Source organism: Chiloscyllium plagiosum, chromosome 6 (assembly GCF_004010195.1).
Source record: "Chiloscyllium plagiosum isolate BGI_BamShark_2017 chromosome 6, ASM401019v2, whole genome shotgun sequence".
NCBI classification, from domain to species: Eukaryota; Metazoa; Chordata; class Chondrichthyes; order Orectolobiformes; family Hemiscylliidae; genus Chiloscyllium; species Chiloscyllium plagiosum.
This window is the reverse complement of record NC_057715.1, coordinates 117,310,203-117,329,799: the sequence shown is the minus strand read 5'-3', so window position 1 is coordinate 117,329,799 and position 19,597 is coordinate 117,310,203. Positions and strand designations below refer to the sequence as shown.

Sequence of the window (19,597 nt, the reverse complement as noted above, 5' to 3'; positions counted from 1 at the left end):
GGGGAGGGGAGGGAGTGAGGGGTACACCACCCAGGGGTTGGGGGAGAGAGTGAGGGCTACACCACCCGGGGGGTAAAGACAGTGAGCGGTACACCACCCGGGGGGGTACAGAGTATGTGGAGGGGTACACCACTGGTGGGGAGAGAGTCTGAGTGGTACGGGGAGTGCAGTAGGAGAAGAGTGCCAGGGAATATACACCCAGGATGGGGGCAAGCAGGTAGTGTGTGTGGAGTTATGTACACTGGGTGGGAGGTGTTAGGTTATATACCCAGTGGTGAGAATGTGGGAGTATGCACCCCAGGGAGAAAGTTTGCAGCACATACACCTGGGAAGGAGGGGTGAGAGTGCAGAGGAACATGCACCTTGGATTGGCGGTGCAGAACGTAGGGAAATGTACACTTTAAAGAGTGGTAATAATGATGATGTGGATATATACAGAGGAACCTTGATTATCTGGCACTAGATTATCTGAATTTTGGATTATCTGGCAAGATCGTGATGCTTCACTAAACTATGTTATCCGGAATTCGATTAACCAATCGAAATACTCCCTGCAGGTGTCCTTCAGATCATTGAGGTTCGCCTGTATTAGGGACACAAAGGATGGGGTGAAGGGTATGTACACATAGGAGCATGGGAAATACACTCAGTTGAGGGGTAGGAAAGAGAGGGAAGACACTTTTAACTGGTGGGTGGAATATGGATATATGCCTCATTTGAAGTATAATTTCTTGTCTTGCTGCTGTACCTGCTTTTCTAGTTAGATTTTGTTCTTCAGGTCACGTACAAGATGCTGAGCCAGTTCCTGGGCATTCATGTTAACCAGGCAAAACAGTAAGTTCAGTGACTTGAGACATCTTGCCTCACACCTCACCATCAAATCATTTGGCTACAGAACTGCTTCTCATAGTGGGATCTCCTGGTGAGGGGATCCTATGTCACTCGTATTTGGTGAGGAGCGGAGGAAATGGACCAAATGAGAAGGGATTGTGGGTTATACCAATCATGTGGGTATGCTTCATTGGAATATTGTAATGTAGCATCTTCATTGTTGTAAAACATGTTGCAATAGGTCTTGGTAGCCTCAGGTGGGAACGGATCAGATATTGGGTCGGCCTCAGTTCTTCCTTGAATTGTTATGGTTTGCATGTTGTGGACATAAGTATCAGGGTTTGGAGAATGGATGTCACAATTGTAAAGTTTCTTGCTATATATTCTAGAATTTGAATATCATTTGTATGAAAGAACTTGCATTGTATTGTATAATACAAACGTGGAATATAAGAGTAGGAGTAGATTATTTGGGCCATTCAGTATGATCATCACTGACCATCTCCTTCAGTACCCTGTTCCTGGTTTCTTCCCGTTCCCTTTGATCCCTTTCGCCCTGAGAAGGATATCTATTTCCTTCTTGAAAACATTTTACATTTTGGTCTCAACTACCTTGTGTGTCAGAGAATTCCACAGGCTAACCAATCTCTGGTTGCAGAAATTTCTCCTCATCTCAGTCCGAGTATCCTTAGATTGTGAACCTCCTGGTTCTGGACACCCTCATCATTGGGAACATACTTCCTGCTTCTTCTCAACTCCAGTAACTATAATCCTAATACAGGTAGATCCAGTCTGTCTTGATGCTATCAAACCTGCTGAGTTTCTCCAGCATTTTCTGTTTTTATTCCTCACAATATTCCTATTTACCAGGTCTTTGTTCATCTAGTATCTTTCATGACTGAGCACCAAATTTTGTTTGATTAGATTCAAAATTTGTGAAATGCTCTGGAACACTTTTCTATGTTAAAATCAACCTCAAATGCCCTTGTAGGTTCTGGAGCTGATATGTTTTGAGTTTCGTAGAATCACAGACTCCCTATAGTGTGGAAGCAGGCCATTTGGCCCATCAAGGTTAGACCAATCCTCTAAAGAACATCCCACCCTATCCCTGTAATTCTGCATTTCCCATGGCGAGTCTAAGTAACGTGCACATTTTTGAACTGTGGGAGGAAACCGGAGCACACCCATGGAGACACGGGGAGAATGTGCAAACTGCGTGTAGACAGTTGACCGAGGGTGCAATTGAACCTGGGTCCCTGCTGCTGTGAAGTAGCATTGCTAACCACTATTCCACCATATTGCCCAAAGTTTAATGCCATTTTAGTCATTGCTATATCCTGGCTGCCTCATGGCAGTTGCCTGTTGTCAACTTGAGCAGTCAGTTTTCTGAGAGATTCTTGAAAATGTGAGGTTTGTTCAGCAGGTTGAGACCCATTTTATGTACCAGATTATGTTTGTCACAAGGGGTTTTGCACCTTTAACTGTGTAATTCTGCCTTCTGTTTACTTCCAAGAATGCTGTATTACTACGTGGAGCGAAAGCGGAAAGAAAATTCTGGAGCCCAACTCCATGTGACATATCTCGTGTCTGGGAAAGCAGTTGAAAATGGAATGTTGGTATGTTTATCTAGAACCATCAGTGACATCAGAAAACTCTCAGATTAGGAATTGTCAGGACCACTTCTTCACATTCTCACACTTTTCAATTATGGAATGTCCAAGAACCAGTAGCCCACCAAGCAATCAAATCAGATTCTCTTCCATCGATCCTTCAATACCCCTCCAGTCTAATCCCACACTTCTGCTCACTCCATGTATCCTTTAATAAGATTGTAAGAATTAGAAGCAAATGGTACAACACTGGGTAAATCCTCCTGCTTAATTTAAACCAGCAACATAAAGATTTATCCTGTGCAGTAATCTGAGAAATTTCTTTTGCCGACTCTGATTAAGGTACCTGCCAGTAACCACACGTTAAGTCCAGCTTGGTGATGTAACTGGCTCGTCAGACTTTCTCAATACAGTCCTCCAATCTAGGAATTGGATGGGAGTCTGACTTTGCAACAGCATTGACCTTCGATAATAACATGCAGAATCGTTGAGTTTGTCCGGTTTGGGAACTAAGACGATCGGCGAACTCCACTCATTCTGGCTTGGTTCGATGATATCCTCGTTGAGCATGGCTTCCGCCTCCATTTGGACCTGTCTGGCTTTGAAAGGATTAAGCCAGTAGGGGTGTTGTTTTATCAGAGCTATATTCCCTAAGTCTACTTCATGTACAATAGCATCAGTCCTCTCCATCTGATTATTACATATGCCCTTATATTGCAGTAACAAATCTTTCAACTGCATTCTGTGCTTCTGAGACAGATGGCTTACTAACCTATTCCACTCCTAAAGGACGAGTTCATTTTTTAATCTATTTTGAGGCACGTCAAAATCCATATCATTGGGATTTGATTCCTCACTCTGCGAGGCAGTAACTAACACATGTTTCTCCAGTTATTTCTGTCTAGTATAATACATGACAAACCCAATACCTTTTTTTCTATCTGGCATCTTTACTAGTTCACCTGACTCAACTTTTTCTCAATTTGATAGGGACCACTAAACCTGGCTTTGAAGGGATCTCCTTTCACTGGTAGCAGTACTAACAGGTCATCCCTTCAGGAAAACGTCCAAGTCTCAGAGTTTTTATCTGCCACCTGCATTATTCTGTACTGTGCCCTCTTTAGGTGCTGTTTCGCTAACTCAGCTATTCTATTTAGTCTCTCCTTCACCTCTGATACATAATCTAAGTGTGAGATCTCCGACTTTGGTCCTGTCAATTTTTCTTTAATTAATTTCAAAGGACCTTCACTTGATGCCCAAATATTAAGTCAAAGAGAGTGAACTGAGTAGATTCATTTGGGGCATTACTAATGGCAAACAATATGAATGGTATACTTTTATCTCAATCATTTGGGTAATCCTGACAGTATGGTCTGCAAGGTCTGATGCCAGCTTTCTACAGCTCCCTGGGATTCAGGATGATACATATTGGATTTAAAGTGCTGTATACCTGACCTACCCATAACCTCAAACAGCCTAGCAGTAAAATTTGACCCTTGGTCTGACTGAACCTATCTGGGTAGCCCAGATCATGTGAAGAAAGCTACTAACTCCCCAACTACACTTTTTGCCTTGATACTCCGTAAATCTGGCAAACACATCCATTATGGTAAAGAAGTACTGGTTCCTATTTTTAGTTCTCGGCAGGGGACCGACACAATCAATTATAACCCGCACGAAAGGTTCTTCAAATGTGGGAATTGGCAATAAAGGGGCTGGTTTTAATACTGCCTGTGGCTTACCTACCATTTGGCATGTATGACACGTATGGCAAAAGTTAACCACATCCTTGTGCATTTCAGGCCAATAAAAATGTTTTTGTACTTTAGCCTGAGTCTTTTGTATCCTTAGGTGATCTCCTATAGGTAATTCATGTGCTACTGGTAACACAACCTGGTGCACTTCAGCCCATTTCTCCTCTGCACTAACCTATCTTAGGGTTCTATCTTTCAGATAATAATCCTCCAAAATATTCTCTGCCTCCTTTACAGAGTACACATTCATATCTTTTATGGTCTTGTCTTGCTGTTGCAAGTCCCTTAGCCTTTCAGGGCTAAACACTTCTGTCTGACCCTCTGCCTGTTCAGATTTTTCCTGCACCATTATATCAAACAGAGTATCTGCGAACCTCAGATCATTCATCTTTCTCTTTACTTTTCACTTCATGCTGTGACTAATGATAGTGGGATCTGGTTATCACACAGTCTTGGAAAATACCAGGATATTTCTGTTTTAATTCCTCAGTTTCTTGGGCTTCTCCACAACAAGGTGTCACTCCCACTTTGGATCCTGCCAAATCATTCCCAAGAACAAACTGAGTTGACACTGTCAGTCACTCCCAATGTAACTTTCCCAGTCTTGAGATGGCACTCCAACCTAATCTTACACAGGGGAACACTAAATTTCTCGACATCTATCCCACAAATCACCACACTCTCGGGTAACAGATCAGAAAGAGTGCATTATTCACTCATCCCTTACTATCAGCAACTGGTTAAATCCTGTATGTCTCAAAATTATATTGTTTTTCTCCCCCTGTTCCTTCTAAGTAAACTTTACCTACAGAGGCAAATTCTTTGTAGAGATCAGGTACTAACTCCATATCCAGCTCCTGCCTAGGCTGTGCACTCTCCTGCAGCTCCTTGGCTCTTGGAGTCTCCTTTACTACCGTCACTAATGCCACTGGTTTAGCTTCTTTTACCACACCTTTTCCCACAGTGCCTTTCTTTACTGTGACTTTACATGTCCCACTTTACCGTAGTGGAAACGCCTGAGGCCTTTCACCTCCTCTCCACCTTCTTGGGCTTTTTTAATCCTGTGGTAAATTCTTGCCAATGCTCTGTACTCTTGGTTTCGTAGTGTAGGATCTCTTCTCCCAACTTCCAACCCTCAGGATGAAATTCTGGCCAGAAACTTGTCTTTTGCACCAGCATGTATTCATCTGCTAATTCTGTTGCCTTCCTCACTTCCTGAATTTTCTGTTCCTCCACATGAATTCTTATCATCTCGAAGTGCATTTGTAAACTCCTCCAGCTAATAATCTCTTGTAGAGCTTCAGAGGTCCTGTCCATTTTTAAAGCATGCACCCATCTATCAAAATGACTGTTTAATTCGATCGAAATCAACTCCTTCCTTCCTTTCTCCCTCCCAACTCCATCTTCCTCAATTTTAATTTTTCTTCCTCTCCTGCATTTGTCAGTTTCTCTGATACACCTAAGTTTTGAGTCATTCCTTTACAAATACAGCTTTACTTCTAACTTCTTTGGTAATTCTAAAAGTATGTACTTTTTGTTTCCTTCTAAACTTTCTTAGCGAATTTGACAATCATCAAATCCCACAACCTCTTTAGCAATTTAAAGAGCCATTTCTCCCCCTTGTAATCAACCACAAGTAACTGAAAGTAAACAAATTGCTTCACTTACATTATATTTAAAGATCTAGGACACTAACCTCCAAGTGTTTAAATCTGCTGGGATTTTCCGTAACCCCAAATCTATTCAAATCTGTCTAAATCGGTTCAAATTACAAATCCAAGACCCAAACTATTCAAATCTTGGGCAAAAGCCCCCTAAACCATTCAAATCCCAGCAACGAGCCCCCAAATTGTTATGACAGAAAATCCTTCTGCTTAAGCACTACCGCAGTTAGATGGTAGTGTGGGGGGGGGGGGGTTAAAAAAATAAATAAATAAATCCTCCTGCTTAATTTAAACCAGTAACACAAAGATTTATCCCATGCAGTAATCTGTGAAATTTTGAGATGCCAAGAACTACTTAAAGTAAAAATTGTCAGTTATTTCTTAAAGTAGAGCAGAGAATAATTAACTAACAACTATTTACATCTCCTTTCTCTAACCTATCTTATACTTTCCCTTTTATAATACTAGTCCGATTAAAACGCCCGATTAAGATTTACCAAAAATTCAAATTTCAAAACCAGCCAGCAGTCAAATCATCTTTTTATATCTTCCTCTGTAGATTTCGAAAAGTGTCAATGTTTTTCCTCCGTGCAAACTCCTTCCTCTAGATTGGTACCTCTCGGAGAGCTTTGACTTGCAGCCTACATCTGTTGGTCTTTTGGCAGTTTTCTCCCAATTGTTCAATTTTTCCCAGTCTTATACCCCCAAAACATCGGATTGTGTCATTGGCTTTTAATATTGCCAGTATACTAAATTCAAACTTGATTGGAGTTTGGTATTTTTTGGGGGGGGTAGAACTTAAACTGATTGGCCCAATTTAAATTTGTTTTTGTCTCCAAGCAACCAGCTACCCTAGCTGCTGACTACATGTTAATTGTATCTTATTCAGAACTCTTGGTGCTGTCAGATAGTTCTGCTTGCTTTTAACTCTCTTAAAGGTGCAGTGCACCCACATCTTCATAACACAAGCATAGAGTATTCCATCCATTAATACAGTTCCATCATTCAATAAGAAAGTGATTGATCGGATTATGAACTTAACATAATTTTCCTGCCTATCTCCCCTTCACATTATCACCCACTGCCACCATCACCAGACTCCCTTAGCCTTGACGCCACTTGTCAATCTGAAAGCTGTCTAACTCCACCTTGAATATAGCCAATGACCCTGCTTTCTATGTTTTCTGGGGTAGAGAACTTCCAAGATAGATGAGCTTTTGAGAGAAGAAATTCTTTCATAAATCCATCTTAAATAGGAGGTTTCTGATTTTGAAATAAAAATCTAAAGTATTGTGGATGCTGGAAAATTGAAATTAAACAAAGTGCTGAAGAACCTCTTCAGGTCTATCAGCGCACTATTTCTCGCTCAACAGATGCTAATACTCCAAATTCTAGTACTTTCTTCCCTCAGTTTGAATTTCTGCTTGCTTGTTCTAGATTCTCTTAAAAGGGGAAATATCCTCTCCGTTTTCACTCTGTCAGGCACCCAAAGGATTTTGTACATTTGAATAGGGTCACCTCTCATTCTTAATTCCAATGAATACGGGCTCAATCTTTCCTTAGAAGACAATCCTTTCATCTTAGGAAAGAGCCCTCATTTCAAACAAATTGTACAGTTCCTTTTATGGTAATCTATAGCTTTATCAGCCTAATTAATGTACTTATTCTTTAAAATATGATCCGATGCTAACTGAGGGAATATATGTATCTCTTATGTGCTGCTCAGGACATATAGCAAGAGGGTCTCAGGTTCCAGCCTTGGTCTGCACTGAATTAGCTGACCTCAGGCAGGACATATTTAATTGCTACACTTGAGGTCAGTGTTGCTCACTGGGGAGAGATCTGCTCCCTGATCTCCATTGCAACAGCATCCTCCAGCATAAGCAGGCAAGCACTGGTGAAGAATGCAACTGGCATCACATCATCACAAAGGCTTTCTTAAGGAGAATTAGTTGTTTTGGGGGTAGGATTGCAGAGAAACAGTCTGGTGGTTGTGGTGCTCTTCTTGGTTAGAGGGTGTTAACTAGCTAGTTGACCACTCACTAACTCAGTACTTTTTTATTCCAGTGTCACAAGGTAGCAGTGGTGAGAGAAGATCAGCTGGAAGGTAAGAGTAGCCATCTACACTTCACCCACTTATTCATGTCTGTCATTTGAATTTTTGGCCAATCATTTCATGAAGTCAACAGCATCTATCTTTTGTGAACCTGTGACCCTGAGTGCAGAGCTCAGATTGCTTATGTTGGGGTGAGGTACCTCAGTTTCTGTGGGAGAGAATAGAGAAACTAAATTGGAGATTTCGCCCTATGCTTTATTGGCCAGTTTGAAAGGGAGAAATAGATGTTCTGGTTCGGAGTCGCACAAACTATCCAAGTACAGCATATAATCAAGAAGGTTAATGAAATACTATCCTTCATTATGACAGGAATTGAGTATAAATGTGAGGACATTATGCTTTAGTTATAGAGGACATCAAGCATACTGCAACAGCATACTGCGTGCTGTTTTGACCTCCTTATTGAAGGAAGGATACAATGCATTGGGGGTGGCTCAGAGGAGTTTACTAGATTGATGAACTGCAGTGGTCAGTTGTCTGAGGCTAGCTTGGACAGAGGGGTGACTTGATTGAAGTGTATAAGATTCTGATGGTCTTGACAAGATGCAAGTGGAAAGTATGTTTCCCGTTGTGGGTCAGTTCAGAACCAGGGAATATTTTTAAAATTAAAAGTCGTCGTTTCAGCATAGAACTGGGGGTGAAATTTCTTAAGGGTTGTGAAACTTTGGAACTCGAACTCAGAAGGCATTGGAAGAGTAACTAGAGTCACAGATGTACAGAATGGGAACAGACCCTTCGGTCCAACCTGTCCATGCCGATCAGATATCCCAACCCAATCTAGTCCCACCTGCCAGCACCTGGCCATATCCCTCCAAACCCTTCTATTCATATACCCATCCAAAAGCCTTTTAAATGTTGCAATTGTACCAGCCTCCACCACTTCCTCCAGCAGTTCATTCCATACACTTACCACCCTCTGAGAAAAAGTTGCCCTTAGGTCCCTTTTATATCTTTCCCCTCTCACCCTAAACCTATACCCTCTAGTTCTGGACTCCCCCACCCCAGGGAAAAGACCTTGTCTAATTTATCCTATTGAATATTTTTCAGACAACTCTTTAGGAGTAGATGGAAATGTGGAATTCTAAACAGATCAGTCATGATCTTGTTGAATTAACGCAGTTTTGAAGAGCCACATGGTCCACTTCTGCTTATGTTTTATGTATTTATATAACCTACATTGGCTTCCAATTAGGCAACACCTCAATGTTTAGAACTCATGAATTGTTTTTAAAGTCCTCCCTATCTCTGTAATGTCTTCCAGACTCTCAGCCCTTAGATCTCTGTACTCCAATTCTGGCCTCTTGCAAATGCCTGATTTTTGACTGCTCCACCACTGCTGACTGTCTTCAGCTGCCAAGGTCCTAAGCTACCTAAGCATTACCTCTTGGCTTTTTTATGTCTTTGTTTTCCTTTTAATATGCATTCATATGTAATTGCCTCCCTGTTAGAGGTGGAGGGAGGAGAGAATTGGATAGATAATGAGGAAACAGGTATTTAAGAGATTCACTAGATGGATAAAAAACTGTTGGACTTGCCTGTCTGGAAATCCAGACTTGCTCTTCTAGTTTACAGGAGACTATATAATTTCCAAAAATGTTTAGTTTTTGTTTGGTTAGGCTCAAGGACCTGAATGGCCTACTCCTGATTCTTTGAATCTCAGAGCAGAAGATGGGGTTCAAAGAGAAGCAAAATACTGGTATGGCAAGATGTTTAAAACAAAATAAAGGATACAGAGGTCAGGCTGTGAAAGCGTGGAATTCAAAATTCAGTCCTAGAGGTTGTAAGGTGCCCAAGTTGAAAATGAAGTGTTCCTCTAGTTTGCGATCTAAGGCTCAATTCTTATCTCTCGAAAACAGTTGGCTTAGGAAGGGCTAATAGAGGTGGGAGCCTAAATCAATCCAGGTTCTCACTTCTAATCATGATCCAGTAACTTGCTGGAAAAATTGCAGATGTTTATCAGGGATGTGAATAGGCTTAGTTTTACTGTGGTTGAATATTGTGTTACCGCCTAACGTTGCTCAGAATTATGAGGTGTCGGGACTGTGAAAGGGACATGTTAATGGAAATAAATTCTTACATGCCAGATACACATGGTTTTACATTCCCCGAATGTTCATGTGTTCACAGCAGTGAAACTGAAGATGCTGGGGATTGCCAGTGTCCATGTTTACAGCATTCAGAAAGCAATGTTGAAGGATAGCAGCCCCCTCTTCAACACTGATTATGAAGCAATCAAGGAAAACCTTCAGAACAGCAATAAGTAAGTAACAGTGTTGTCCTGTTTCCCTGTCCCCATATCAGTTGAAGCAAACACTCTTAATCTTTATTCTTAATCTTTATTCCGAGCCCTGGAGAGAGAGAGAGAGGATTGCCTTGTGCACAGAGACGTGAGTTCTCGATCTTCTCTCAAGCAGCAGATTCTTAAACAATTATATAGTCACGTACAGGGACCAGCATCCAAATAAGGTAACATCTATAATGCACACCCAATCAATATAATCGGCAAGCATCAACAGTAAAGATTAAGCCATCTGGCATTATACAATGGATGTTCTTAACATTGATAACTGTCAATAGATGCTTTTTACCTCGTTAACCCACTATCCTTGCTTCCAGGACCTTATTGTTTACTGCAAGTTCTTATCTGGCAAAGTCATGTGATCTGAGCCTTTGTCATGCAACCCAAAACTTAATTCCTTCCCCACCTGCTCATACCTGATACACTTTCTGATTCCCTCCTTTTTATCCTTTCATGATAACCACCAAGATGGCACTACCAGCTTTCATAAGACTCTTGACAGTCAGTATTTAAGCAAGTTATTGACACACAGCATACAATGATTATAACAATAAAATTACTCGTCCATGCAGTAAATTAAGTTTCTATGGTCCTCCCACGTGGGAAAAAGCTCACCAGTAAAGTTCTTAAATCCACAATCCTTAGTAACCACTCCATCCTCTCCAAGTCGAGCGGAAACAAACCAGTTACCCAAGATCCCCTCTAGCAGAGTCCACCCTGAAAACAAAATTCAGTCTTGTCCTTCTGCATCACTGAACGGAGAAATCTGAATTCTTCGAAAAGGGCAGTTAAATACTCAACAAAAGTGAAGAGATGTCCATTCCTCTGGAGATGCTTCAGATGGAGGATATCAGCACATCTGAGTATGCAGTGCAACAGATGCAGCATCAGGCTAGATGAATACAGCATTCTTTGCTGCTCCAGCTCTGCTGTAAAATGTAACAAAGCCAATTGGTTGCTGTGATGTTGGCTTGATCAGTGAACTTTCATATCCCTTAAATGATTGAAAGGCAAGTTAAAGCTCACGTGGTTTAATGTCCATAGGAAGGCCATTGACCAAAGTGTGCAGACCTCCTCCTCACTGTTAGCTTCTTCACTTTTTGTGCTCATGATTGGGAAGCTGATTGAATCCATTGGATTCGGTTGTGGAGGGGGCGGGCGGTGGTCCAAGGTGTGCTTTACCTGTGAATGGAGAAACTCGAGAGAAGATGTTAGCTGTTGAAAGTATCTTTGCATTTCCTCTCTTTTTCCTTCCTTGCCAAGGCGGTCATCAGTATGAAGACAGTCATACATTTAATTACAATAAATTGTGTTTGCCTATTTCAACATTCTCAGTCGTCTTGAAGTCTGTTACTCTGTTCACGATTTATGACATTATCTAGTTTTATACAATCCAGAAACTTCTAAATTGAATTGTTTAGGCAGCACAGTCATTTATAAGCAATAATCAATGGTCCTAAAATCAAATCCTCGAGTACCTCATTCAGTTTATTCAAAAATTATTTGCATTTAACACATTGAGACTGGACTAATGTGAAAGCTGTCAGGAAGAGTATTTCAAAAGTCTGGAACAGCAAGAAAACAACAATGTTTCCTGTACTTTAGCAATTGAAGAAGCAGTTTCAGTTCAAATTTAAATCTCAAATATTCGTGGGAAACAAATGTAGAATATTTTAAAATATGTTCTCCAAATGAAACTTCCTAAATAAAATAGTCGGAATTACAGTGACAACTTTGGTAGAGATCAACATTCTTTGAATTTGCAATATGAAGGGGGCCAATGAAGTCTGAAACAATAATTAACAGAACTGAAACAGCTCAGCCTCAAGTTCTAATATTCACTAAAATCATAACAAAACATCAAATGCAAATTCACTCTTCTTTTTGTGTACGCTCTGTATTAAATACACAGCAGCAAAGATATCATAATGAAATACTCTTATCTGGCTAAAGCATGACCATTGACCCAATGTTTTTTTTTCAAACAGGCATTGTAGAATTTCAAACAAACCAGGGGCTTAAGGACTCAATCAATCAATTTTGTTTTAATGTTACAAGTTTGATCATTTTTAAAAAGGACATAATGTTGTACAGTGTAAAAACAAAATCTGCTCCATTACATAGCCCACAAAACACATTGAATTGAGATCCTGATTCAGGTAAGGCAAAACAGTTACTTAAAAGGATTTTCCTAACCAGGATTTTAACAAACCAAAATATTATAAATATCAAACACTCCCAGCATGACAATTTACATTGAATCTTCCTTTTCTGACCCAAGTAATAGTACAACCTTAATTTCAGCATTTCCTGTTTTTGTTTGCATCCTCTCGATGAAATTACATTTACAAAAAAAAAAGAGAGGCCTCGCAGTGAACCATACGGTGCCACAGTTCAAGCCACTCTCTTCCCACCATAAAAAGGACTCTGAGTCAAGTTCACAGCACAAAAACCTGGACAAAGCTGCCCCGACAGTCAATGCACTTTACTGTCAGGACCCAAGCGAACCGGCTGCACTTTCTCCCCCTTTCCCCAGTGACACTGTGTTGTCTAAGAGGAGTTCTAAGGGGAGGTGTGGGGGACAAAGGCAATAACATTAAGTACCAAATTCTAACTTTTTTTTTGAGTCTCAAATTTCGCCACTAGGGTACTTTAACCCCTTTCTCACTTTACTTCTCATGCAGACTCGAACCCTTTTACTCGATATGTCTGGGGTCTCTAACCCCAATTAAAACCCAGGGGACTCAAACCCCATCAAAACCCAGGGGACTTCAACCCCTGTTTGTCAGCGAGTTTCCAAAACTATGTCTCTCAATCGAACCAACTACTTTTCAAGGAGTCCATAGAGTAGAAAGCAGACGGTTTCTGACAGACAGAAATATCGTGAGGGACCAAAGTTTAAAATCTTACCTTGTGGGCCCATCTGTCTCAAGATACCGGTGTTCCGGGTGATCACTGACACCGTCCGATGGTAACTATTTGTTTGAACTCCTACCTAGCTCACCATATTGTCGTTCCGTTTCCCTATCACCGTATCAGTCAAAGCAAACACCCAGAGACACAGTATGGCTTTACCTTCATCTTTATTCTGGGCCCTGGAGAGAGAGAAAACAATCGCCCATGTACACAGACATAAGTTCTCAGTCTTCTCTTGAACAGCAGATTCTTAAGCAATTATATAGTCACGTACAGGGGCCAGCATCCAAATAAGGTAACATCTATAATGCACACCCAATCAATATAATCGGCAAGCATCAACAGTAAAGATTAAGCCATCTGGCATTATACAATGGATGTTCTTAACATTGATAACTGTCAATAGATGCTTTTTACCTCGTTAACCCACTATCCTTGCTTCCAGCACTTCATTGTTTACTGCAAGTTCTTACCTGGTCAAAGTCATGCTAACTGAGCCTTTGTCACACTACCCAAAATTTAACTCCTTCCCTACCTGCTCAAACCTTATACACTTTCTCAACAGCACTGCTTAAAAACTAAGACTTTTTTGGCGTTCATAGCCTCAGCATCAGACTAGTGACTGGAGAAAGTTATCAGATTGAAATTTGACATATACTTCAGAATTCCTTTGATGCTAGGCCATTTAACGTACATCTTGAATTGACCTGGAATATGCAGTAATGAGCTGCCGACATGAACTGCTGAAGTCCATGGAATGGAAGGATACCCACAGTGTATTGGGAATGGAGATCTACACGAGTTCAGGCAATGATCATCCCTAACAAACGAGATTCTAAACATCGCCTCCTTGTCATGCAATGACATTGCCATCACTGAAACCCAGTGACAGTGCTACGCAGCATGATCAGTACCTTCTGTGTGAACTGGGATACCTTGACAATTACTGTGCATTGGTCAAACCTACCAATACTGTTATGAGCGGCACCTTTAACTGGCAGATTGGTGACAGTGAGGCCAAGTCTGTTTTTTCCCTCTGGGTAGTCCCCTCGCCACCTGCCTCAGATCAATTGCAGCAGCTATGTCCTTTAGGACCCAGCCAACTCAGCCAGTAATAGTCTTACTGAGCCATTGTTGGTGATGGCCATTGAACTGCCCCACCCCGAGCACATTCTATGCCCATGTCACCCATAATTCATCCTCCAGTTGTAATCAACATTGAGTACTGACTCTTCATCAGCCGAGGTAGAGGAGAGCAGCAGCTTGTAGTCAGCAGTTTGTTTCCAAACCTGTGTTTGACCTGATGTCATGAAGCTTGATAGAATCCATGTCAGTGTTGAGGATTTTCAGCACAACATTTTCACAACTGTACTACGGTGCCACTATCACCTTCACAATTGGGACAGGGTCCCTGTCACTCAGAGATCATAAAAATAGTGTTTAGGGCATTCTGTGTTGACCAGTAAGCTTAATATCTGTTATTGGGAAAATGTTAGTCTGTTATAAAAGTTGTAATAGCAGAGAATTTAGAAATGTATAATATAGTCAAGCAGAGACAGCATGCCTTCATGAAGGGAAAATAATGATTGATAAATTTACTAGAACTCTGTAAGGAGGTTACAAGCAGGATCAATATAAAGGAGGCAATGGATGTGATTATATTTGGATTTTCAGAAGAAATTTGCTAAAATCACACGTTAGGTACTTAAGAGCTCATGGTATTGGAAGTAGTTTATAAGCATGGATAGGAGATTGGCTAGCTAATAGGCGATAGAGAGACAGGATAATGGAGGTATTTTCAGAAGGATAGCCTGTAAACGAGTAGTGTGCCATGGGGATCAGTGCTGGGGCCAAAATTATTTACAATGCATTTCAATTACTTCCATGAGGAAAGTGAATGTATTATTGCCAAGTTTGAGGATGACACAAAAATAGATGGGAAGGCAAATGGTGAGACAGAGTCTGCAGTGGGATATAGACAGTTTAAGTGGGTAAAAACTTAACAGGTGGAATATCATGTAGGTAAATGTGAGATGATCGTCTTTGTGAGGAAAGTTTGAGTGGATTTGTACTCCCGATTTTTGAGAAGATTTGTAGCTCAGGTTTGTACTCATTGGAATCCTGAAGAATGAGAAGCGAACTTATTGAAGCATAGAGGAAAGGTTCTTTCTGCTTATGGGAGAGCACAGGACCAGAAGTCTAATCTCAGAATAAGGGGTCCCATATTTAAGACACATGCGAGGAGGAATTTCTTCATTCAGAGGCTGGTGTACCTCTTGAATTCTTTACCACAGAGGACTGTTGAGTCTAGTTTGTTAAACATATTCAAGGCTAAAATAGAATTTAACCAAGAAGGAAATCAAGTAATGGGGAAAAGGCTGGAAAGTGGAGTTGAGGATTATCAGATCAGCAATGATCTCATTGAATGTGGAGCAGACCTTGTTGGGCTGAATGGCCTACATTTATGGTTATTGGGCATGTTGACTATATGCACAGTAAATAGAGTTCCATCTACCAGTTCTGGTGTTAATCATGTTGTGTAATGTTTTGAGTATTTGATTGAGTTGGGAATTAACTGCAGATTTATCTATGCTTCATTCACACTTCCTTTCATTGGAGTAAGCTAAAAGCATAAATATTGGGTTAGGAGGTGCATGTTTGTAATGTGTATCCTTTAAACATGACCTTAAATGTTTAGTCTCCAAATCCATCCTTCACTGCATGCTTTCTGAATAGAGCACTGGCTCCCTGTGCTGATAAGGAACATTCACCAAAAACAATATCCTGGAGAGGAATGGTGATGGTGAAAACACTTTAATAAAGTGTAGTCACTTATATAATTTTTAAGAAATACAACTGCCATTTTGCAGTGTGTTAGAGAGAGTGGATGAATTTGAATTTGATAAAAATCTGGAATTTAAAAAAGTCGAATAATGACCAGGTAACCACTAACAATTGCTTTAACAACCCATCTGGTTGACTAATGTTCTGGGCAACTAGGGACATGTGATAAATGCTGACCTAGCCAGTGATGTCACCATCCAATCAATGAATATTTAAAAAGTAATATAAAATGATCGAATAAACTGCTTTAGTAAAAGTAGCTGAAGGATGGATATTAATGCCAGGGCATTGAGAAGGATCTACTACTCTTCAGAGTAGTGCATTAAGATCATTTGCATCTACCCAGAATGCAAAAAGTTTAATGTTAAGTTCTGTAGGTTAGCACTTACTGCAATGTATTGCTTCCTGTACTGCATTGACAATGTCAACCTTGTTTTTCTGCTTAAATCTCTAGACTAAACTTTACAACATTCTAACTCATAAAATCATGTCTGATGCTTCAAACTTGTAGCGTGATGTTGACTTTCCAAACTCAAGCATAGATCGTGCCATGTTCTATTTTCTCCCATGACTGCCATGATGACAGAGAGCCTTTTTAGAACATAAAACACCTGCAGCACATGAACAGGCTGTTCAGCCCACCTCGTCTGTGCTGACCATGATACTACTCTAACTAACATAATCTGCATGCACATGGTCAGTTTGGCTCTATTCTCTGCCTGGTTCATGTTTCTGTCTAAATGCCTCTTAAACTTTGTTTTTTGATTACAGGTACAGCGCCATTCGATGTGCTGATGCTGTTCCTCGGTCAGCAGAGGAGATGGCTCAGCTGCAGAAGTCACTCCAACAGTCCTCTCGGTGTTCAAGTGAGACAGAGAGCAGCAGCAAACCCATTGTAAATGGCACTGTGCCCACAGCCCCTAAAAATGTTCCTCAGCAGCCCAAAGGAATCATGGGAATGTTTTGTGCCAAAACCACTGCTAAGACACATGATAAAGAGGTGAAAGGGGAGCCAGTCGTGGTGAAAGACGTGGAGAGTGCTGTAAGTATTTGACAAGTATGATGGATAAGAGAGAGAAGTGAATTGAATGAATTTTTACCACCTCTCCAGCTGACAACAGATATTTTTGTTTCGTTTTTGCTTTTTTTTTAATCCTTTTATGGACAGACAGTGGTGAGTTTCTCCAGACCTTAATTGTGAAATCTGATTTGGAATGACCCACTGCAAATTCTTTAGGATTAAAAACAGTAGAATTTATTACTGCATTCAAAACCCAGAGAAATGGATCACAAGACATGTTCAAAAGGAAAAGAAATCAAGGAAAGAAAAACTGCTGATTACTAAAATCAATGATATCAAAATTAGTGCACATGAATTGGAGTGTCTAGTGAGTCAATGTCCAGTCGAGACAAATACAAAGAATGCTGGTGAAACAGTTAATGTTTTAAGTTCAGTCTGACTTCTTCAAAGTTAAAGAATATGAAGAAGAGTCATATCAGCTTTGAAACATTAACTCTATTCTTTTTCTACGGGTGCAATGAGACCTGCTGAGCTTCTTCAGCATTCTCTGTGTTCATTTCAGATTTACAGCATTCTCAGTATTTTGCTTTTGTTTGAGTGTTCAGTTGGTTGCACAGAGAGGCTTCAGATGCACTCGAGTTGCTGATGAAGGTGATGCAGTTTTAGGCTGCCAATTTGGTTCACCTCACTTTCTTTCCAGAAATTAGATTTTGTAGAGATGCGGAAATTAGAGGTTGGTGGTTGAGCTAAACCTGGAGCTTTTACTGTTTAGGCTTTACTAGCCGACAGAGGAATTAAACCAAAATTTATGTAAGTAAACAAAATTAGATAAACCTGTACTTCCAGTCCTGGTTTCCAGCTTTTTGTGGTAAATAACTGTGGAGACATATGCACCAAGTCAAGTCATTATGGATTTCAAAGATCTGCTTTGTTCAGAACTAGGTGAGGTGGACATCTTGTCCACTGGTTCTTTATGGCTGGAAAGTTTACACAATGCAAGAAGGATCACAGCCTCATCGGTCATGATTTGGAGGTGCCAGTGTTGGACTGAGGTGTACAAAGTTAAAAGTCTCAACACCAGGTTATAGTCCAACAGGTTTATTTGGAAGACTAGCTTTCTGAGTGCTGCTCCTACATCAGGTGGTTGTGGAATATAAGATCATATGAGACAGAATTTATAGCAAAAGTTTACAGTGTGATTTAACTGAAATTATATATTGAAAACAAACCTGGATTGTTTGTTAAGTCTCTCATCTTTTAGAGTGGGCATGTTGGTTTCAGTTCTTTCATATGTAAATCCCAGAACTTTCTTAAAGTTACATTCTCAAGTGAACTTTAACAATAGGTGCCATGTCAGCCCAGATAGAACATAGCACAATACAGCACAGAACAGGCCCTTCGGCCCACGATGTTGTGCCGAACATTTGTCCTAGCTTAAGCACCCATCCATGTACCTATCCAATTGCCCCTTAAAGCTCACCAAAGATTCTGACTCTACCACTACCACAGGCAGCGCATTCCATGCCCCCACCACTCTCTGGGTAAAGAACCCACCCCTGACATCACCCCTACACCTTCCACCCTTCACATCCTGGTAAATCTTCTCTGCACCCTCTCCAAAGCTTCCACATCTTTCCTAAAGTGAAGCAACAAGAACTGCACACAGTACTCCAAACGTGGCCTAACCAAGGTCCTGTACAGCTGCAACATCACCTCACGACTCTTGAATTCAATCCCTCTGCTAATGAACGCTAATACACCATAGGCCTTCTTCCAAGCTCTATCCACCTGAGTGGCAACTGTCAAAGATCTATGAACGTAGACCCCAAGATCCCTCTGCTCTTCCACCATACTAAGAACCCTACCGTTAACCCTGTATTCCGCATTCTTATTTGTCCTTTCAAAATGGACAACCTCACACTTGACAGGGTTGAACTCCATCTACCACTCCTCAGCCCAGCTCTGCATCATATCTAAGTCCCTTTGCAGCCGACAACAGCCCTCCTCACTATCCACAACTCCACCAATCTTCGTATCATCTGCAAATTTACTGACCCACCCCTCGACTCCCTCTTCCAAGTCACTAATAAAAATTACCAACAGCAGAGGACCCAGAACTGATCCCTGCGGGACTCAACTTGTAACTGGGCTCCAGGCTGAATATTTACCATCTACCACCATTCTCTGACTTCGACCGGTGAGCCAGTTTTCTATCCAACTGGCCAAATTTCCCTCTATCCCATGCCTCCTGACTTTCCGCATAAGCCTACCATGGGGAACCTTAGTGGGCGGCACGGTGGCCCAGTGGTTAGCACTGCTGCCTCACAGCGCCTGTAGACCCGGGTTCAATTCCCGACTCAGGCGACTGACTGTGTGGAGTTTGCACATTCTCCCCGTGTCTGCGTGGGTTTCCTCCGGGTGCTCCGGTTTCCTCCCACAGTCCAAAGATGTGCGGGTCAGGTGAATTGGCCATGCTAAATTGCCCGTAGTGTTAGGTTAAAGGGGTAAATGTAGGGGTATGGGTGGGTTGCGCTTCGGCGGG

At 41.2% G+C, this 19,597-nt stretch overlaps 1 protein-coding gene across 4 annotated transcripts in view; it reads left to right on the top strand.

Moving 5' to 3' along the window:
* pold3 (polymerase (DNA-directed), delta 3, accessory subunit) overlaps positions 1–19,597 on the top strand; it is a 44,275-nt gene that overhangs the window by 2,307 nt on the left and 22,371 nt on the right. For 2 of the 4 annotated variants that reach the window (XM_043692547.1, XM_043692548.1), the window contains exons 2-6: positions 779–834; positions 2,345–2,447; positions 7,927–7,966; positions 10,103–10,235; positions 16,806–17,076. In XM_043692547.1, coding sequence (XP_043548482.1) covers positions 779–834; positions 2,345–2,447; positions 7,927–7,966; positions 10,103–10,235; positions 16,806–17,076 — 603 coding nt within the window. Of the gene's footprint in view, positions 1–182; positions 616–778; positions 835–2,344; positions 2,448–7,926; positions 7,967–10,102; positions 10,236–16,805; positions 17,077–19,597 lie in introns of those variants that run through there. The other 2 variants (XM_043692550.1, XM_043692549.1) reach the window with 2 other exon arrangements.